Raw genomic sequence first — 22,306 nt, forward strand, 5'->3', positions numbered from 1 at the left:
TTTGCAGAAAAACGACATTTTATGCAGGGGTTTATTTTATAGAAAACCTTTTAGAAATCAGTTTTTGTTTTAACACGGAGTTCAGGTTTTAAAACTGCTACCGGGCTCCCCGTCCGTCGTAGCACACGGCACAACTGCCGGAACTAACTCCAAAACAACTCACGCCAGCCCATCCCAATGAAACACTAGTTATGTGACCACACCGTAACTCGCCCAATACCGTGGGCACGGACTATTCGAATAGATTCTTAACTCTGCAGAGGTGTGCAACTTTACCCACAAGTAGGATACCACAACTCGAACACCGTCGTGTCGGTGTAGATCCCAACATAGCCATTACCCACCATAGCTAAGCCTGACTAGCCATCACGGGATGCACCAAGGGGTCATTGACCATTCACTTAGGTATAACCGGGCATAAGTCACTCGGGGCTTATCCCTTTTCCTTAGTCACCCGTTGCTCCCAGCTCTCCTGATGGCTATCACACCAACTAGTGGGATTTATGCTACGCCGTTGCCCATACAACGGTCGAGTGGTTTGCACGATAGTGGAGTTAGGTGAGATGACACACCAACTCGGTCCTTAGACACAACAAGATGGATAACTCCCTTCTTTGCCCTGCCACACAGGCATAAGCACACCAATCGGCAATTCACACAGAAATGCCGTCCATCTCGCCCATAATCATCTTTCGAAAATCCACATTTTATCCCTTCCCACACGCACACATTTTCTTTATCAAATAAATCATATTAAGGGTAAAGTCCTAAGCGTTCTAATATCGATTAACGTCCAAGCAAAATCAGACATTAATCTAGGTGGTCAAGGAATGGTCATCACAAATCAAGGGGTGGCTATCCAACCGGGTTTTCATGCAAGTAAAACATATGCAACTTTATAAAACAGGCCATTTGGTTGTGTTCATAAAAACTAGGACAGAAACATGCATCAAAGGATGGGATTGAACTTGCCGTCTTCGTAGCCTTCGGGGAAGTCCTGTCCTTCGGGCTCGGGGTCGCGGAACTGGCCCTCGTTCTCCTGCTCACAGAACTGCTCATTGACGGGCTCTCCTTCGTTCACTCCGCGGTCTACAGCACACACAACCAAGCGTCCAATCAAAACAAAGATTCTATCATTGAGCTCGAATCGGAAGCACATAAAATATAGAGTACGAAGTATTATTTTCGAGTGGTTTCCTAATGGCATGTCCAAGACTTGGTTAGGAAAGGCGTGATAAAGTTTCGGGTTGATCAGAGGTCGTTTGTTACATGAAATGATAGGTTTTAGTAAAGGTTCGGGATCGGATAAAGGGGCAGGGGCCTAGTTGTAAATAATTCGGGAAAACTCGGGGCCTGTTTACGATTTCTAAAAGTATTTGGGCCTAAAAGGGAAGTGCAGGGACCTAATTATTATTAGGTTTAAATAGTGGAGGATTTGTTTGCAAAAATAGAAAAACAGAAGGTCCTTTTTAGGAAAAAGCCCATAAGGAGTGGGGGGTTCTTTATGGAATAAAGGGAAGGGGGAGGACCTAATGGCAAAACTGCCATCTCCCTCCTCACCCTCGCACTGGGAAACAGGGGAGGCGGGGGCTCGCCGGCGGCGGCCTTGGGCCGGTGGCTCAGGGCGCTAGGGCGGCCGGGATCGTGGGAGGAGAGGGAGGCGGTGGTGGCTGTGGCAGCTTGGGTTGTGGAGGAGCGGTGCCGGCGGGTCTCTTTATAGCTGTGGAGAGGCGGTGGCGAGGCCGGGGGTAGGTGACGGCCGGCGAGCCGCGCGGAGCGCCATTAATGGTGTCTTGGCTCCTTGCGGGCGTCGCGGAGCGAGGCACAGGCGGCGAGGCGGCCTCAGTTGACGGGACGCGAGCGACAGCGGCGTGCACAGGGCGGCGCTGTGCGGCCCAGGGCGGTGGCGCTAGCGGCGAGGCCGCGGCGAGCACAGGGCGTCGCAGCGACGGGCGGCGCGCGGCGCGCACGTGGGCAGGGCAGGGCGTGCGCGTGTGCGTGCGCGGCGGGGCAGGGGGTCAGCGGCGTGCACGGGAATGGGGCAACGCCAGCGGCGGGTGTCGCGGCGTTGGCGCGGGCGGCGAGGCTGCGGCGTGCGGGAGCGGGCAGCCTGGCGGCGGTGTGCGCGCACGCACGCGCGTGCTTGGTCCGGGGTTGGCGTGGCGTGGCGCGGCACGGCGCTCGGCCAGTGCGCGGGGTGCGCGCGGGCAGGCGGCTTGGCACGGCCTTACGGCGGCCGGCGCCGCGGTCCGGGGCTCCGCGGCACGGCGAGCGCGTGCGCACGGCCCGGGTCGACTTGGCGCGACGAGCTGGGCAAGTGGGGTGAGCGCGCGCGCGAGAGCGGGGCGGGGCAGGCTGGGAAGCGGCGCTCGGGCGGCCGGGCTGAGAGAGGAGGGGGCCAGGCCAGGCGGAGCGGGCGGTGCTCAGGGGCCGAGCGCGCGGGTAGGAGAAAGGAGAGGGAGGGAGAGGGAGAAAGGAAGGGGGGAAGAGAAAAGAAAAGAAGAAAAAGAGAAAAGGGGGAAAAGAAATGGGAAAAAGGAAAAGAAATAGGGAAAAAGAAAATGGGAGGGAGGGAAAGGAAAAGGAGGGGGGCGGTGCGCGCCAGCGGCGACCGCGACTGCGGTCGGCCACGCGTGGCGTGCGGCCGCGGGAGGTGGGGCACGCGGTCGGAGGGGAGAGAGGAAAAAGGAGGGGGCGGGATTCGCGGCGGCTGGTCACGACGCGTCGCGTTGGATGGGAAAGAGATGAGACGTGGATTGAATTCGGGTGTCGGGTCAGATCTCCGGGGATCGGGAGATCGGAGCAGGAGGGTTTCCGGGAAGTTAGGGTTAGGGTTTGAGTCGAGCTCAACAACAAAAACAAATTTAGCGCATGATTTATTTTGGTGAGTTTTCGGGATGTCACAGGACCCTCCAAAACCGCGGACCGGATCTTCATATACGTGGCAGCATCGCGGAGAAGACTTCGTTTCGAAGAAAGAACCTCGGCCGTCGGATGAGACCATGTAGATATTTCCGGTTTAGCCCATACGGGCGTTTTAGTCTCTAATTTAAGTCTAAGGGTATTTTGGACCCCTGTGTGGGCACCATAAATACCCCCTCACTCCCTCTCTCTCTCTCTCTTAGCGCCTGGAACAGAACACTCCCTCTCGCAGCCCGGCGCCGCCTACCCCTTCCTCCCGTGCGCCTCTCTCCCTCTCTTCTGTTCTTCCTCCCTTTCTCCTCTAGAGTAGGATTTGAACTATGAATTTTTGAGTCCTTGTACTGAGATTGAATGGGAAAGGAGGCCCTTCCCTCCTTGTGCCCTCCGGGGTTTTGATTTCGTTTCAATCTCGTACGTCTTGTGCTTCGTTTGTGATGAAATTTGGTTTTCGTTTATGTGTTCATGAAGCACGAGACCGTAGTACTTCTCTGAGCTCTTTGTGGTGAATCCATCGCTCTTTACTCAGTACAAAATGCCTAGGATTCACGAGGTCTTTCGAAACGAAGTTTTTGCGTTCTTGAGAAAACCCCGTTCTTGCTCGGTAATCCCTCGATTCCTCCCAAATCATGGAGTGATTCGTCGATTCCTTCCGTGGATATGTTCACAAGTCCTTTGTGATCCTGTCTACAAAATTTGGTAAGATTTGGACTTGATTTGGCCCTTCGATCATCGAGTTTCTGAAGAGTGGCGAGCTGAAAAATTCGTTCTGGGCTCGGGCAGAATTTTTCGTATCACCGGTTGAACCGGCTCCTGCCAATGAATCAACCGGTGATCAGAGTTTTGCTCATATTTGCGTTTTAGGGTTTCTGGCGTATTGCTCCGACGTAGGTGTTTTGGCATCATCGGTTTAACCGGCGTTGTCATTTTGCTTTCACCGGTGTATTGAGCTTTGAGTTTTCCTCGTCGGATCAACCGGTGTTCAGTTTGTCTGTTTTGCAGTCTCTCTGGATAACTGCACCGACGTTGGTTTCGATTTTGTCGGATCATCCGGTGAAGTAACACCGGTTGAACCGACGCTGTTCAAACCTATACGTCGGATCAACCGGTGCTTGCTTCATCTCTGCTGCCGGCTCTGTGACATCGGTTAACCCGGTGAGGGTTTTCTTCACACGTCGGTTTAACCGGTGATCATATACCGTGCTGTTTCTGCTGCTTGCTCGCTGCTTTTGATCCGATCTCTTCGCGGTTTGTTCCTAGAGTTTTTGTTTGGTGTCTAGCTCAGCTATAGCTACACTTTGCACTCTAGAAGAGAGGATTTGTGGTGTGCTTATGGGATCATAGGCCAAACTTTCCAAGTAGAAAGTTTTAGTTGGCTCCCATTCACCCCCTCTGGTTGCTTTTTCGGTCCCTCAAAATACCTAACTTTCTTGCCAACATTTTTGCATGCTATGATTTTGATGTTGGTAGGCCAATATATTGGCTCGCCGTGATTTTGGCTCGGCACAAATTTGCATCCAACCAATCACGCTCATTATTCCTTCGCGAGGTAAAAAAAAGAAGGAAATGACGCCTGCTGACTGGCCACATCATCGAGCCATCATTCTGTCTGTCTCGAGACCCGTTCACAGAAACGCATCACTCCACAGATGCCACGGTAAAAGTGAAAAGAGGAATGCGTGGATCCACAGACCCATTCGTGGTAGCTTATTAGCTTCATGCAAATTTGTATCTGTGAATAATTGAATATACAAGTAGTCCGCTCCAAGTTAAAGGAGCTAGGTGAAGGTGAATAGGTGATTAGATTACAGCCTAAAATTCTTGACATGTATCCTTGCTGCCTGTGTGGCTCATCAGGTGCCTGCCCAGGGTGCAATCACGGTCACATGCAGTACAGGCTACGGGATTCCACTGGCAGGACGGCACTGCCAGTGCAGTGTGCAGGGGGCATGCAGATAGATGCAGGTCCTGTGCAGGGTTTCACATGGCGGCGGTCTCCTCCTCCTGCTGCTGGATGCTGCCGAGAATCTCATCCACAGCGGTGGCGATGTCCTCAACAGAACCCATCTTGGAGTCATCCTCCACCTGCCATCCAAACGGGAAAGGCGATGCCATCGCCGGCCTCATCAGTCAGTTTTATAGAAATGGAGCGAGCCAACGAACAATGGCCGCGCGCCACGCCGCGTTCTACTTCTCTAAACGCCCGGTTTGTCTCGACCGGCTTAATAAAGCAGCCACGAGCCGTACGGGCGATTGATATAATTACCTTGAGACTGAATGTGTAGAGGACCATGGCGTCGACGGTGGTCATGTTGAGGTGCAGCGGCGGGATGCGCAGCTGGTGCAGGCCGGCGACGAGCTTGAGGAGCTGCTTGGGGCGCCGCCGCGCGAGCACCTTGAGGCTCGCGTGGCCTTCCACCATGGTCACCTCGATGTCCGCGACCGCCGCCGGCCGGCCGCTCTCGGCCGACACGTCGCCGCTGCTGGCGGCATTATTGCCCGTGTTGCTCGTGGAGCTGCTGCAGCCGTGATGAGCCGGCGAGGTGGAGTACTGCGGGAAGCTGAAGAAGCCGGCGAGCGGGGAGGAGCTGCCGCCGGCGTCCGTGGAGCCGCCCCGCCGGTTCCTGATGCTCTTTTGGACCTCGAGCGACTGGAGCAGGTGCTCCAGCTCCCTCACGTAGTTGATGGCGCCACCGACGATCGATGCCTGGTCACCCTGTAAGAAGGAACCAAAAGCATAGCACTGCTATTATCGCATTGCAAGACATGTAATTAAGTTGGTAACGGTGAGCGATTGATGAGCAGCGATCGATCAAAGGCGGTTACTACTGACAGGACGACGTACGCGTACCCTGTGGGCGTAGGACGGCGGCATGAGGGAGCGGAGCACGGCGAGGTACTCGTTCATCTGGCGGCGGCGGTTGCGCTCGACGGCGATGTGGGTCATCCGCTGGGTCTCCATCTCCTCCTTGTTCTTGGCGACCTTGGTGCGGCGCCGCTTCCTCCGCACCGCCGGCGCCGGCGGCTCGGGCGCCGCCTCCTTGCCCTGCTGCTGCCGGTCCGAGGAGGCGTCCGAGGAGTGGTCCCTGGCGGACGCCGCCTCCCCCCAGTCGTCGTCCCACACGGCCGGCGCCGCCCACGCGTCCAGCTCCTGATCCCAGCTGTAATCCCCCGCGCCGAGGTCGCCCATGTCGCACCAGGGCAGCGCGTACGGCGAGTCCCCGCGGCCGTAGCCGAAATGGCCCGCCGGGGAGAACACCACGGCCTCCAGCGCCATGGCCGCTGGCTGGCAAACGGACGCTCCCGCACGGAGGGACGCGATCGAAACGGCCTCGCTGGCCCGCTCGTGCGGCTGTGCCGGCGTGGGCGTGTGGTGGATGGATGCGAGCGGCGACGCGGCGTGGGGCGGCCGGCTCGTATATAAGGTGACGCGCACGGCGTACGGGCACGGGAGCGAGACCGGCTCTCCGGCGGGTTGATGTGAGGAGGGGTGGCGTGTGCCGAGCCGCGCTTTATAGCGGGGGGGCCGGGGGTGAGGTGGGGTGAGCGAGGCGGACACGTACGCGGCACCGAATGCCCCCGGGCCCCGCCGCCGGGCCGGGCGCGGGGTTTTGCGCTCGGGGGGATGGACGGGGCAGGGCAGGCGATGATTTCCCGGGCCGGCGATTAACCGAGACTCCGAGAGAGGGGTGGAGCCGAGCCGGCGAGCGATGTGGCGCGGCGGTCGGGTGGTTTTGTTCGTTGCCGGGGCAGGTGGCCCCAGGTGGTGGTGGCCGAGCTCGAGCACAGGCTGTGCTGGCACGGGCACCACGGCTGGGCGGGGTTGCCAACTCGATCGCCTTGAGGGTGCTACCTGCAAAATGGGCGTCAAGGCGCGGGCGCGGGGATCGAGAGATTCTGCGAGCAGAGAGCACGGTGGCCGGAGCGGCGTGACAACACCATACTGCAGGCGCGACGGCGATCGTCTGTCGCCAGTCTCGTTCGCTGCTCGCCGGCCGGACGGCCGGTTGTTGCAGAGCCGAACGGCGACCGGCGAATACTGGGGGGCTCATGTGATCGATCGTTCATTGCGAGGCTAGCTTAACGTCTCTTTCCAGTCCTTAATTTCTTCAGAGACTCGGCCATGATCGCGTCCATCTTCCAGCGGAATCATCAATTCAGCATGAACGACTCGTACCAGTCCGTCACGCGATTCCGGGCGGCAGTGACTTGTACGTTACTTACTGCGTGGAATGGAGCCCCATTGGGTTAGCTCGATTCTTCGGAAATTGATGGGAGGCCTACAGGAGCTACTAGTTTATATGTACAGCGAGTCGAGGACGTTTTCACGCGCAGCTCCATCAACTTGCTCCCCGTCACGTAGAGGGAGCAGAAATAGCCGCGTCACAGCGACAGGGGGGGAAGAAAGCGAAAGGTGCATGCATAAAGTCTCTCTGACAGATCGAATCTGGCTGTCACTTTTGATCCCTAGCTTCTTTCCTCGCGCTGTCAAATGCAAATGGGTAACAAAAGAAATTGGCTCCCTTTTACCTCTCGTTTCAGACTTGCAGCCTTTCATGCCAACAGTACAAGTTGCTGATTCCTGAACCTAATTACCTAGGTACACTAGCATTAGGCAGGACTCTCGAATACACATACTATACACATGGACTTTTAGACGTCGGAGCTGCACTTTTTGGAGAATAATGCACTGCTTTTCAGCACATAGAATACTACAGTGACTTGTACTTGTTTTCTGAAAGATATAGTAGCAGAAAGACAGAACGCTAACTGGCGGTGCCCTTGGAATCCTCCCAAGAAATTGCTGATAAGGTATATCAATCATTACTTTACTCTGTCTAATAGTCTATAAAAAGACAACTCGACTCTGTTCCTGACATACGCTGGGGAATAAGAACAAATGTTCCCTTGCAATTTGTTAATTATTGTTGATCTGCACACGTTAGATCCAGTCCAAGCACGGAGAACTGATCATGAAACCGCGCGCGCGCTCATCCTAACAAATCTATATATATTTTTCCTACGAGCCAGGGAAACCGTGGGCGCCAGAACACCGGATTGCCCCCCCGAGGCATGATGCATCAATGCATCATTTGTTCTGTTCTTCAGGTCCCGGAGAAAATAATTTTTGCACCTATTTTCTTCTTTCTTATTAATCTCTTTCGTTCCTGCTCTGCCCATTATCACTCAGGGCGGAGACGGGGGCAGGGGTCTGGCTCCCTAACGATCCTGTAGCACCATTATCAAAAGTGGAATTTACTTCAGCAGCAGCCTGCGGCAAAACTGTTGGCCCCCCCAATGATCAAATCCGGGCTCCACCCCTGCATGTACTCGTACGTGGATTCTAGCTAGTGACACCTGCCAGTCTGTTTCCTAAACAATTCTTCTGTTCACATCCATTTGTGGACGTTAAAACTGAAAAAGAAAAAAAAAGAAAACTATACGACAGTTGAGACTGTGAGGTGTCATATACATGGTGTTGCCTGGAGGTGCTAATAATGGTCATGTTTGGATGCTCTTCTAATCTATGGAGAATCTCTACAGATGGAGACTGAAATACTTGTATTACCAAAACTGTACGGACATCAATAACTAATCACTTGTTAATGCTAGCTCTGCTTTACTTTTTTACTTTGATACCATTGCTTCGATCTGGACAGACTCTTTTTTACTTTGATACCATTGCTTCGATCTGGACAGACTGTCAGTTTGGCAATACAGATGGAGTATTTGTCAGCAGTGTATTGCTGTCGCCTTTCATGCTCTGATCGAGGTCAAGCTAATTTCTTTTCTTGCAGTACTAGACTGCATGCACAACTAAAATTAATCAGATGTATTTTTTACTCATCTCTTTGAAAAAAAAGCCCTCATCCCTGTGTGTAAAATCGAACCGCTATAGCTTAAAAGGTACTTCCTGTGCTAAAAAAGAAGAAGTTATTTTAGATTCAAAATTGGACCCAAAAAATAAATTATTTTAACCTGTTAAGTAGAAATTTTTAGAAATAACTATTAAGTATGTTCATGTGCATGCAGAAATCAATTACTGCCAAATATGGCTAAAAGTAAGGGCAAGTAAGATCACCTTACCTCCTTGTTAACCTGTCAGAATTTCTGAAATAACTTTTTTTGTGTGTTCTCTAAGAAATGCTTTATCCCAGAACAATAATAAACTGCAAGGGGATTAGTGGTACTAATCTGATTTAGTCTATCACTAACTAACATGCCATGTTGAGTATATTAGCCTACATGAGATCCTACGATGCTGCAATTGGTACATTATGTTTATTGTGTGGCTCCGGTGTGATCTTGCTGCGTATTGATAAAGATACATTAAATCCAGGCTTCCAATCAATCCAGGTCAAAGGAACTTCCTCTATCTACTCTTAGAGCATTGGATTGTTGAACTAAAATTAGAACTATACTTTGCCATATTTTATTTCTGGAAATCATCACTTGCCTTTGTAAGATGAAGGTTTTTTTTGTTTTTTGTAAAACCAGATCATTAAGGGTAATAAGCCGCATGTAGGTATATATCTTAGAGTGAGATTTAAATAAAATTCTAGAAGATATCCTGGACAAAGTCACAAATAATGAAGTTCCAGTAACTTGATAATTATGCGATGAACGAACTAACCTGCGTGGGATATATTGGGCCATCCATGAACAATCTCCACTGATCTCGTTGCATGGCTAATTTTGTCAAAAAGATACGAATCAGGAAGTAAGGTATCATGGCACGCCAGTAGTGGGTTCTTTTAGAAATGCATTCTTAGCAGCCTAGAAGGAGTATAGTGGCACTATTTTGGTTTAGTCTAAGTCCTAACTAACATGCCATGTTGAGTAAATTATGCTACAAGACTAAAAAAATCATACTGCTCCAATTATTGGCACATTACGTTAATCGCGTGGTTTCCATGTGTGTTCTTTGTTACGTATCTCTAAAGATACAATTAAAATTCATTCACGCCTTCGATACTGATTTCCTCAACTCTTGAAGCCCTTGTTATACAATTAAAGTTAAATGCATGTTTTCCATTTTATTTCAGGAAATTAAATCATCACACCTCTCTTTTTTTTTTTCTTGCGAGGAACACTTCTCTATAAAGTGTACCATTCAGGCTATATAGTGCTTGCAGTTATCCGGTAGCTTTATTGTTACATGGTGATATGATTGGACTAAACCGTGGGGAATTTATGTGGTTATTCGTGAATGTAACGTATATCACAAGCGATCTCGGTGCATGCATGCCTAGCTAATTTGGTCAGAGAAGATACGGATCAAGAAGGCATGGTATGCAAGCAAGTGTGGTCCGATCCCTTAAGAAATGCATTGCTCCCATAACCATAATAATCTTGAAGGAGATTACTAGTACTGATCTAGTTTTGTCCAGTGCTTAGGCTAACATGCTACGAATGATGCTACGAGATAAAAGAAGTTGCCTATACTGCTCCACTTGCCACATTCGTTAATGCTGTGGTTCTGGTGTGTGCGTGCTCGTAAGCTCGTTACGTATCTGTGAGGGGATACTGCCGCGGATACACACGCATGCACGAATGCACGATCGTGTTAGCCAGTTGTGCAAATCGCCGCCGTTGCCATTATTTCTTGGAGAAATCAGCATGCTTGTTTCCATTTTTTGTTTCTTCTTGATGACCGGCTGTCATTGAAGAATGGCCACTGAATGAAGCAGGGAGAGAAGACGACAGGCATACACACATAGACCTTTCTGCTTGGCACGTACAGAGAAGGTCAATTCCATGGTGCAGCTGCAGCAGCTCCTACACCATAGGTAGGCGTCTACGTACTCTGCGCCAAACGCAATTCTCGGCGATCTTGTTTCCATCCTGTTGAATGTTGATGGCTTCATCCCTTGCTTGTACACCAAACCACAGTGCGCTGCTGCCGATCGAAACTAAACTAACAAAAGTCGCATCGCAGCCTTGGCACGAGCATGGTTTTTCTTTGCCATCTCAAGCAAGACTAAAACCACACACCTGCGCGCCGCATTACCGGTGGCGGTTAGACGTGTGGAAACAAGGTCATTAGTCAGTGCAAAATCCTGGGACGATCTCGTGTGGGGATTACTTTGGATGCATACATAGGGGCAGCGGGTGAGGCGATTTGATCTGCTCAAGAAAATGCTGCAAGTGTGAAATGCAAAGTTTGGAAGCATTGCCAACCTCTCTGCCAAAAAAAACCCCCGCTCTGCCCGGGTCCAACGCGCGCGCTCCTAAACAAAACGGTACCTGTCACTTGAGTGGCGCTGGAGGAGGAGGATGCTATCTGGACAGTTCCTTTGGCACAGCTAGTTTATTGCAACAGCCATTTCCTTTCACCGGCCGGGGTGTCCAGCCCAAGTTTATTGCAAGTTGCCAGGACAGTGCTCGGCCGTTTGCTTGCCCGTTTCAAAGATTCTTGTGATCGCCTTCATCGTGAGGACGACCCCTGCAAGAAGTATGCATGGGTCCTTTGCCCAGTTGCGAGATCGACATGACTAATTGGTTTTTAAAGTAGGCTACTACCAGCTACAAGCAGGCGTACGTTTTTGTCTTGGTTTGTTCTTGACAAAAAGAATGTCCTCTGCGACTGTATTTTTCCCATCTTTTTGGCGGGAGTGTTATGGGCGGCATATTGTATTATACTATCATATAGCGTCACCGCAAGTCTTGGACCAACACCGTATGGTACTCTACTTTTATTAGCTGATTAATCAACTGGAGTGTCATATATAGTCGTCTATTTTGTTGCCCATTTACACACACACAGAGCTCTTGACGCCATACATACAAAGAATTTTAAGTTTTTATGCGAAGAATAAAAGGATCGGCCATGTCAATTGGAAACGATGGTCATCAGAATTCTCTGCTCGATCGATCATACTCTTCTTGCTTGATTGAATACTGCTGCCATGGCTATAGATGGCCATTTGGCCCGATACCCATGGGGGCCCGAAGCCCGGCCCATATTAGCCCGACCCGAGCACGGCACGGGCCCGAATATTATTGGGCTCGGGCCGGCACGGGCACGATAGCCGGGCCGTGCTTGGGCCTCAATCCTGGCCCATGGACACGTCCAAGCACGGCCCGAAAAAGCCGGCCCGATCGGCCCGATGGGCGGCACGGCGGCCCAGGCACGGCCCACGGCCCGCTCGCCAGGCCAGGCCAGCAAAAGAGCCGTTGGAGGCGCTGCCGGCCCAGCCCAGCGGAGCGGGTATGTAAATGGCGCCGGCCTCCATTCGCTCGCCCCGGCCTCCATTCGCTCGCCCCGCCCGCCCCGACCCCTCTCGGCCTCTCCGCTCCCCTCGCAGCCTCGCCTAACCCTAACCCTAGATCGAGCCTCTCCGCTCCCCTCCCGTCTCCGTCTCGATCTGACCGTCTTCTCCAACTCCGGTCGCCGGCTCGCCGCCGTTGGCCGTCCACTCTACCCTCTTCTCTTTGTTTTCCTGCCTACTTTTGCATCTTCACCGGTCGACTCGCTTTCTCAACTCAAATCCGTCCCCAAACCCAGTCCTCCCTCTATAAATCTCGTAGATCCGGCCGTCCTCGATCTCGCCGGCGTCCTTGGTGCTCCGGATCTGGTAAGTCCCTAAACCCTAACATGTTTTTTTTCAGTTTTTTTTATTTCTTTCTCCTGTTCTGATATTTTTGACCTCTCTGCGCAGTTGCTCGGCCGATGCAAAGCCGTTGGGGTACCTGAGGGGGCTGGATCTGGGTCTTTGGACCCTAACCGGCAGCTCGGTTCCCTCGGTTTTGCCGGCCGACGCGAAGTCGTGACGCGCCGAAGGCCTGGCGTGCGGCCTGCCCTCCAGGCCATGGACGACGACGAGGGCCACACCATCAACGATGAGTTGCGGATGATGGGCCTGGAGGGCGACGACGAGGACGGTATGGAGGAGGAACGGGAGGAGCTTTTTGGTCGGCGTGGTAATGTGGAAGTAAGCATGCCCCCTCCCCCTCCCGTTGGTGTTGGTGTTGGTGGTGCCGGTGCGGGTGCTGATGCTGGTGTAGGTGCCGGTGCTGGTGCCGGTGCTGATACTGGCGCTGGTGGCGCTGGTGGTGCAGCTGACGGTGCCGCGCCGGACTCTGTCAGCCACGCCGGCGAGAAGCGGGGACGGCCCTGCACCTCCAAGGTGTGGGACGAGTACGAGAAGCTCTTCAAGCAGATCAATGGTAAGACCGTCAGGTATGGAGCCAAGTGCCTTCACTGCAAATCCATCCTTTCTGGCTTTTCTAGTAGCGGCACTGGCCATCTTAGTCGGCATCTTCTAACTTGCCGTAGTAAGAAAAAGAAGTCTGGAGCTCAGTCAATTCTTAGTTTTGATGCTGACGGTAGTGTGGTTTCCTGGGAGTACAGTCCTGATGTGGCTCGTACTCAATTGTGCCGTTTGATTGCAAAGCTTGATCTGCCTCTAGGGTTTGGTGAAACAAATGAGTTTAAAGAGTACATTCAGATTGCTCATAACCCTAGATTTACTCCTGTTAGTAGGCAGACCACTACTAGAGATATTGCCAAGTACTTTAGTGAACGCCGTGATGATCTTGTGAAGTACTTAAGCTCTAATTCTGTTAGCTCTGTTGGTCTTACCTCTGATATATGGTCTGGTAATGCTAAGGAAGATTACCTTAGTGTGGTTTGTCATTATGTTAATTCTGATTGGCAACTAGAAAAGAGAGTGTTGGGTCTCAGCCTTATTGATGTCAGTCACAGTGGTGACAACATTGCTGAGCGTGTGCACACTGTGATCTCAGACTTTGGCTTGACTAATAAGGTGTTCTCTATCACTCTAGATAATGCTTCTGCTAATGCCTCTGCTATGGAAGCACTGACACCTTTAATTAGAGGTTATATTGGTGATGAATACTTGCATCAGAGATGTGCATGCCATATAATTAATTTGATTGTTAAGTCTGGCTTGAAAAGGCTTAAACCTTACTTGGAAGCATTTAGGACTGCTATTTCATTTGTGAACTCTTCTAACCAGCGCATTGCTGCTTATAAGTCCTACTGTATTGCTGTGGGTGTGAGGCCTAGGAAATTTCAATTAGACATGGATGTGAGGTGGAACTCCACCTATCTCATGCTTAAGCATCTTGTTCCTCACAAGCAAACATTTGGTGTGTTCATCCAAACCCAGTACCCCAGAGCAGAAGGTACTCCTTATCTCTTAACTGATGGACATTGGTATGTTGCTGAAAAAATTCTAGAGTTCCTTGAACTATTTTATGATTCTACTGTTGACTTATCTGGTGTTTACTATCCCACTGCTCCACTTATATTGCATAATCTCATTGAAATTGCTGGACAACTTAAAAATTATGAAAATGACAGAATGCTTAGAGAGGTGGTAATTCCTATGAAATCTAAATACCTTAAGTATTGGAATGACATACCTCTGCTTTATTCCATTGCATTCATCATGGATCCTAGAGCTAAAATAAAAGGTTTTAGCAATGCTCTCAGGCTGCTCTCTAGTTTAACTGGTACTGACTATTCTGCTTATTTTACCTCTGTGAGAGCTGCTCTGTCTGACATGTTTGGCAAGTATGAAAGCAAGTTTGGTTCTATTAGATTGGCAAGGCCTACACATAAACCTTCTACTGGTAAGAAAAAAGCTCAATGGGGTAAGATCTTTGGTGATGGTTCTACTTCTACTACTTCTCCTGGGTCTGGTCTTGGCAGTGTTGGTGCTGGTGGCTCTTTTACTGTTCCTCTTGGTAGAAGGACATCTGCAAGTGCTTTGCTGCAAGCAGCAAGCACTGGTGGTACATATGGTATTTCTTCTGAACTTACTGCCTACCTAGATAGTGACACTGTCAACCAGTTTGATGATGATTTCAACATCTTGACCTGGTGGCATGAGCACAAACAGTCTTATCCAGTACTTTCTATCTTAGCTAAGGATGTTTTAACTGTGCCTGTTTCTACCATCTCTTCAGAATCTACCTTTAGTCTAACTGGCAGGATCATAGAGGAGAGGAGGCGTCAGTTGAAGCCAGAGATGGTAGAAATGCTCACATGCATCAAAGACTGGGAGGCTGCAGATGAAAGAGCTCAGCACATGGTGGAGGATGGAGACCTGCAGGCAGCTTATGAAGATCAGTACCTTGATGAAACTCCAGCACAAGCTGCTGTGTAATAGGATAGTTTATTTGCACTGCATGACTATGAGGTTAACTTAACACTGGAACTTGAACTTAATGAGCTGGGCTGTACTCTTTTTTCCTATCTAGGGTTTTCTCACGAGGTGTGAGTTTTTACCTAGATAGGTTTTTAATGAGGCAGTCATTGCACAAAACAGCTCATCCTTGATATTTTGTTGATTTCTGTCATTTTTTGTTACTCAAGATGAATTGATCTGTTGAATGAGTCATGTTGCGATTTTAGTGCCTAGCCTCGTGCCTGGGCACTTGGGCGGCACGAGCCCGGCGGGCGGCACGACACGGCCCGAAAGGGTTTAGTGCCGTGCCTGGGCCTCAAGTCCGGCACGCTGGGCGGCACGGCACGGCACGAAAGTCTTTTCGTGCCCAGGCGTGCCGTGCCTAGGCGTGCCTGGGCCGGGTCGTGCCGTGCCGCCCATTTGGCCATCTATAGCCATGGCATGCATGCCAGCTAACCAATCCAAACCTGCAAGCCCTTGAAAGTCATGCAACGGACAAGTCTGATTGCTCGATTGCACGCACTAGTAGTTATAAAAAAAAACTGCAGCCAGCAGGTAAGTAACCGAGGCGTAGGGCTGGTTTGTTAACGGGAACCGATGTCGGCACGGGAATCCCCTCAACACATGCGAAATGGATCGCAAGGGACTTATTTTTGTCTTGGCAGGGGAGGGGGGCGGCTAGCTACTGTTCGACTGTTGTTAATGTTAATCGCCTGCGCTGTCGACACTGAACCCCTAGCTAGGCGTCGAGCCTATCTATGATGTCTGTCGTGGCATGTGTGTGCTCTCCTAGTACATTCCCTAGGCCAGGTTTTGTGTGTGTGTGTGTGTGTGGCTGAGGTTACATCACATGATTCCGTTTAGACGGCGTTGTGCATTGCTTGCTTGGTAGATGCACGCATTTCGTTAGGACACGAGAGTGACAGTAGTGAGAGCGATCAGCAGCAGCAGGTCCCAGGTAGCCTAACGTGACAAGCATCCGCACACAGAATTGTTCTTCTGCTGACTGGGGCCGGGCCTGGCCGGTACACCGGGCGCTTCCGAGCCATACAGTCTCGCGAGCCCGTGCACGCTGGCCCGCCTCCTGGCGACAACCACCACTGGCCGCCGCGCCCACTTTTCTCGCTCGCCCCCAACTCGCGTCGCGTCGTGTCTGCCCCGGGCCGCAGGGGTCCCTGTTCCCAGCTGCGGCAGCGCCCCGCCACTGTGCGCCGCACGGCCCCGAGCTTTATTCCCACGGGGAACGCCGACGGGGCACCGGCCCGTCCGTGCTAGCGATGCGATGCGATTCCACGCGCGCGGTGAGCCGGTCCGGACGGCACGTGCGGTACGACGACGCCGGTACCCTCGCCGCACGCCCCGGCGGAGATGCCACTCTCGGCGGTTCCGCCACCAGTCGTCCGTCCTCGCCCTGACGAAACACGATGGCTCCGATCTGTTCCCGTCGCGGCAGCGCAGCGAAGCAACGGACGGCAATGGCGACGTGGGGGGGGGGGGGGGGGGGGCGACCCGGCAGTGAGCCCCGGCCGGAGACAGGACATGAAAGGGGGGAGGCGACGGCCCGGACGGCGCCGATCGGCCGATCCTTTCCGTGCCGCCGCCTAGCGCAGTGGCAGCCCGTACGCGGGCTCCAATTCCCCAGGCGCGCGGTCACGGCAGGGGAGCACGAGCGCGGCAGCAGCCAGCAGGGGTGGTGCGTGTGTCGCCGTCAAATTATTCGCGGCCTCCGAATCATGAGGCCGCGGATCGACGGCGATCGGCGCAATCATGCCGCGCGCGCGCCTCGGCATCGTTGCGAGCGTAGCATCTACCACCTTGGCACGTTCTACGTGCAGGCCTGGCGAGTGGCGAGGTCGTCCGGCCATGCCGGGCCGGCAGCGTCGTCGTTCAACTCTTGCTCCCCCATGGATGGACTGGAGGACTCTGCCGGATCCAACGGGATAGAGCACGGCTGCAAACAGTACGCGTCCGTCCTTGCGTGTAGCTGCTGCTGCTGCTTATTATTAGGCCTTCGTGGCCGTCGCGCCGGGTGCTTTTAGCCGACGTGACATCACTCCGCTGGCCACGGTAGAGCCACGTAGCAGCACAATCATCGACCGGCCGGCGCCGCTGGAACCCTAGCCTTGCTCGGGCTTTGTGATTCCATCGTGCGGTGTGCTCGTACCACGGAGGTATCATGATGGCGCGCGATGCGGCAGTGTTCTGCAGATGTGCAGTGCCGCTGCTCGTGACGACGCGGATCCCCTGCCCCTCTCTCTGCCGGCGGGCGGCCTATTCTCTTCCACGGATCGAGATGTTCTTCCACCATCAGCCTGAAAAATGGTGAAGAATATACCGGATCTTTCAAAAAAAAATGGTGAAGAATATAAGGTCCGTGCGTTAGCTATCCCCAGGGAATACGATGCTCTGGCCAGTCCTTGCTCTGAATTATTCGCGTTGCAGAGGACAGAGTTCAGACGCTCGTCAGCTTGATCTGTGTGTGCAGCAATGTTAGCAAGCGGCTCCAAGCTGCTGCGACGATCGTACTCCTTTCCGTATCCACACATCCATAATTGTTTTGTGTTCATTAAACTCATCATAACGAAGGAACACCAGCAAGATGGTCCACAGAAGTCCATTTTTGCAACAAAAAGAAAGAAAGAAAAGCATCTACGAAAGACGAAGACGGAAGACTAGTCGTGCATCTCAAACTTCGGGGCGATGTATCTCTGAATGTCCGACGGCCCGTAAGCAGTGTTGGGCTGATGGGTTTATTTAGTCCGTAGGTAGAAGCGTCGTGAGCCCATCCCGTAAGCAGAGTTGGGCTGATGGGCTTATTTAGCCCATCCTCTCGGCTCGCATTTATTGTACGTACTGGGCTACGCGCTGATAAGCCAGCCTAACCATCCTGAGATATAAATCAAAGCGACATACGCGCATCGGAAAAAAAAAAATTCTTGCCCGCGTGAAGTAGCCGTCCACATTTCCAATCCGCTATCCTAACTTGCATCCTATAGAATAATATACGCGACATGATGAGGGACTCCAAGCTATAGCGTCAGGGACCCCATGGAATTCATATTGACTACGGCACAGCATCCAGGAAAAAAATTTATCGAAAGAGATCTAACCACACATTATTGATGGATGGAGCGTTGAACGATTCACAAATCAAAGCAATATATGGCTACGTCACACTTTAAAACGACTTCAACGGCACTCGAAAGAGTTGGCAAACTGGATTTTAGATTTCACACCGAAACAAAGCCAGTGAGTACTCCAATTCGTAGACAAGAGATGTTACTCCAACTTCCAGCATCCATGCGCAAAGCTTTGTTGTCTTCGTTATCCATCTTGGTATGTCTGTTTTTTTTTTAACTTTAGCTTGAGTGACATACCATGCATGACACAGGATGGACACAAACACATCCCATTCAATCAAGAGACCTCAACGAGACTCGGCTATAAGTTTTTTTTTCTTTTTCTTTTTTGGGAGACGCTGAGAGTGATCCAGCTCCGTAAGCAACCGCATTATATCAAAATCACGAACAAACTTCGTGTTTATTTGTTCGCTAGGCTTCAGCTGAAATCATGCGGCCAGGTGACCCGTTAAACAAAGAGAATTAGTATTATGCGGACAAGCACGCAGCTTGGATATACCGAGGCATGAATAATGTCGGGTGCGATGGAATTGGAGGGAGGCTTGGAGCACACCGGCATCCATAATTTGAAAAGGGCCGGTAAGCTAGCAAATGGGCCTGAGATGGCATTGGGCCGTGTACTGGACTGTTCTAAATTTATCCGGAAGCTAACAGAAGAGGGTGGAGTGTCCTCTTCTAAAAAAAAAAGGAAGAGGGTGCAGTCGTTAGATTCATTCCTGCGTCCGGTTCGCCAAGGTCGGAACGCCCTAGCCGCGGTGTGTTAATTCCTGCCCCATCACATCCATTTGCAGTCTCATACTTGTTCCTTTGGGTGTATTAGATCTCCAGTATTCCAGCGGGCAGCGGCGATAGATCGGCTCGTTGGAGGTGAGCAGCAGAAGCACTGTCGCCGAAAAAAAGGTCCACATTGTCCACAGCAAAAGTTCACAGAAACATAGGTTCAGAACCACATTAACCGATTTGCATGACAACCAAAAGATAAGACATAGAAGTGGGGGAGGAGAGAAAGTCCATGCCAATTAAGCTTCTGCATTATCATCTGGCATCTTCGACTCAGCTAGCTGTCTTCTTTTGTTGCGAGGAGCGTCATCGACTTGGATATGCTGAAATCCTTCCGTACTGTGGAGCATTGGGCTTATCTTGATACCCACCGTACTGAGAGTTTGTACTAGTGTTGATGTTTCTTGCTGTTGCTGTGAATTTCTACTGTTTAGTTGGTGAGAAACAAGTGTTTATCAAGGGCAGATTTGATTCCTTAGTCAACTAATGTTCTCAAAATTTGTAAATTTCTGCAGCATTAGGAGCAGCTTGTACTGGTGAGGGATCAAGCACCGGTTCCGCGGGCGCATGAAAAAGCTTAAGGTCCTCATGTGGGAGCTTCTCGGTCAAGGGAAAACTGGGTAGCAGCAATTGTCAACAGCACGCGAGCTATGGTGTGACAGCACTTTTAGCATGCTCGTGGACTGGACTTGTTGGCCTTCAGTGTTTCAGCTGTAGTTTGTTATTAACGTTTCACCTTGATCGTTGGTTTCGAGTTATACCAGCTCTGTATGTAAGCTCTTAACATTTTACTGCCTTACTTGGTCCGTGACTAAATGTTAAATGTTCTTCAGTATTTCTGCTTGCAATGATAGCTTGGAATGTGCATATTATTCTTTCTAAAAAAAATCTAGGCACAAGAAATTGAGGATTACAAAATTAGTACATTGTAATTTATATACTTATGTTATCCGCATAATTCATCTTCTTATGGCTTGTATATCTGAAGTGAGATTTTTTTTTTTAATTTGCTGCAATATCTGAAGTTCGATACCCTGATTTTGAATCAGCATCCATGGTCCTGGACTAGTGTTCCTGTCTGAATGGGACAAGACTCTGTAGGCAGGTGTTGATATTGGATCATGGTTTGTCTTACTCATCGAATATGGTCAGGAAGCATGGACACTGTTCATGGTTTCCACTTTGAGTTGCTAAAGTTTAATTTCTGTGCATGCTCGGCAGAGCCTCTTGGGAATGAAGTTGGTTGTGCTGAACTGAACATGAGCACATTTCTTTCCTAAAAAATGACTCTGGTTCAGGTTCAGCAAACAAGCATTGCAAGTTAAGCTTCACCATTTTCAGAGCAGTTACGGCCGGTGATGATGAATCAAGCTATGCCACTCAGTATGGTGTAGTCGTTCGAATGTCTGCTTAACGCGTAATACATAGAAATCTCATTCATCGTTGCTTATTTCACTTTCCTGAACAATTCGTCACCCATCAGCATGGTTCTGCACTTCCGTTCAGTCTGAATGGAACAATTTTTCAACCGGCAATTCGGCAGGTGTTGATCGTGCATCATGGTTCGTCTTGCTCGTCGAATTGGGTCAGGAAGCATGAACGATGTTCAGGATTCTATTTTGAGCTACAGTACCAATACTGTACCCCCGAAACTATGTATCGCCTGGGCACAATGCCTTCATCCGGAATGGGCTCTACTTCATTTTACAGCCAAACTTCTGGATCCTGGATTATGATTTGGGCATTGCTGCCCTTGCGGGCGGTGCTGGTTTAATTTTTTGGAATGGTGGCATTGGTGTCTTTGCTACAGATCTGAAGTTGGGCCGGGTCACCAAGATAGCCACGCTCAATGACGTCAGTTTTGTTATTCCCTATAAGAGCTTCTACACTCCACCGGTATTAAGCTTATGCTGTGCTTCATTTATTTAGTAACAACAGAAGTATGGATTATGATATACGTATTCCCTCATGCTATGAATCAATCTTCTCTCTATTATCGGTGCTGTTACATGAACGGTGGAACTCTCGATAGTGAAGTAGTGATGTTTTTCTACTTGATTAGCCAGCTTCCATTGGCTCGTCAGTCAGTTGATGCCTTCCTGATTCAAGTATTTTCAGCAGAGTTGGGAGCGCCCTCCACCAGTGACGGGCCAGGAGCTGGTGTCTCAAATGCTTGACAAAGTTTCTGCTATACCAGACACAGGCTTCTTGATCAAGCGGATATTTTGTTGACAGCAGTGGTGGTGCTTTAGGTGCTTACTAGTAAGTATGCCCGTGCTAACGCTACGGATAAATTTAAAACATACAAAAAATAACACATGATCCATAGTCCAAAAATAACACATGATCATACAATCTCGCTCTTGCAGTTAACCAAAACTGAAAGTAAGAATCTGCCATCTTTGTTCCTTTCACAAATTGATTAGTAGATACAAATAGCAGAGATCATTGCATTATGGAAGTTCAGAAGGAAACAATACATCAATCTACTTGAAGCAAAAGGAAACAATACAAGGCAATTAGGCTTAATCTATATCTCTTTTTTCATCCCATACAAGGCATTCAGGCAAGAGATATCCATAAATGGCTTTGTGAGATGATGCCTATTTTCATCAATTAAATAAACCACCAGAATATCTTTGGCTTTCCTGCCTTCTGGATACCGTAGGGCAAGGATCTGCATGCAACCATCAGGCTTCAGGCCTGCAAGAGGCACTGTGGTAGGATTGACTGTGCCAAAATAATAAAAAATTGCACAACATGAAAATAACAATCTGATTGCAAGCACAATTAGCAAAGTAAGTAGTAATAGGTCAGCAAGTTTTATTCTAGGCATGAAAATGCAAGCACAGATAAGAAAGTATTCCACTACAACAAACTAATTGTTTCATCAGGATAAGAATTGTTTCATTCAATCAGACCAACATTTAATAATCTCAGCTATTAGATATAGAAAGATATAGTGGCAGAATGGAGATCACGCACAATATGTGCACTTCAATATTGGACTATACCTCAGCACTCTTTTTCTTGCAATGTTGAGCTGACCAACACCAATGTACTTCCAGACCTGACAGTGCCATCCAAAAATGATGACCTATCTCCCAGCAATGTTACAATGATTTAGGAATTTGGAAGAACAAGAGTATAAACAAAATGAATACAAAAGTACAAGTTGGAGGGCCTTATGCCCAATCAGCAAAGAAATGCAGCAATGGCTAATAGTCTGCTCATATGCCCTTATAAATTAAATAGCCATAAAGTACTCCTTTATGATAATCAAGATCGAATAAGATTCATCCTAAAATC

At 50.2% G+C, this 22,306-nt stretch overlaps 1 protein-coding gene and 1 long non-coding RNA gene across 3 annotated transcripts; one reads left to right on the top strand and one right to left on the bottom strand.

Annotated features, from left to right (window-relative positions):
• Positions 1-4,595: 4,595 nt before the first annotated feature.
• On the bottom strand, positions 4,596-6,395 carry LOC120647044 (transcription factor bHLH94-like). The gene is made up of 3 exons (XM_039923647.1): positions 5,771-6,395; positions 5,186-5,635; positions 4,596-5,004 (listed from the first exon to the last, which is right to left on the bottom strand). Exons 1-3 carry the CDS (start codon positions 6,194-6,196, stop codon positions 4,900-4,902), a joined length of 981 nt encoding a protein of 326 aa, XP_039779581.1. The 5' UTR covers positions 6,197-6,395; the 3' UTR covers positions 4,596-4,899.
• Positions 6,396-18,818: 12,423 nt separating this feature from the next.
• Positions 18,819-19,885, top strand: LOC120648882. Of its 2 annotated transcripts, XR_005665109.1 has the most exons (3): positions 18,819-18,952; positions 19,038-19,434; positions 19,513-19,885. It is a non-coding gene; the product is annotated as an uncharacterized LOC120648882 (long non-coding RNA). The 2 variants fall into 2 exon arrangements; XR_005665108.1 differs by having other exon boundaries at positions 18,831-19,434.
• Positions 19,886-22,306: the final 2,421 nt, after the last annotated feature.

The sequence above is a fragment of the Panicum virgatum genome, chromosome 9K (genome assembly GCF_016808335.1).
Source record: "Panicum virgatum strain AP13 chromosome 9K, P.virgatum_v5, whole genome shotgun sequence".
In the NCBI taxonomy this organism is placed as follows: domain Eukaryota; kingdom Viridiplantae; phylum Streptophyta; class Magnoliopsida; order Poales; family Poaceae; genus Panicum; species Panicum virgatum.

Excerpts from the sequence above, each read along its gene's own strand:
- LOC120647044 (XM_039923647.1), bottom strand. The coding sequence starts at position 6,196 with ATGGCGCTGGAGGCCGTGGTGTTCTCCCCGGCGGGCCATTTCGGCTAC. Across the intron at positions 5,636-5,770 it reads CGCCGTCCTACGCCCACAGG|GGTGACCAGGCATCGATCGT; the intron begins GTACGCGTACGT and ends TCCTTCTTACAG. Across the intron at positions 5,005-5,185 it reads TCTACACATTCAGTCTCAAG|GTGGAGGATGACTCCAAGAT; the intron begins GTAATTATATCA and ends TTTGGATGGCAG.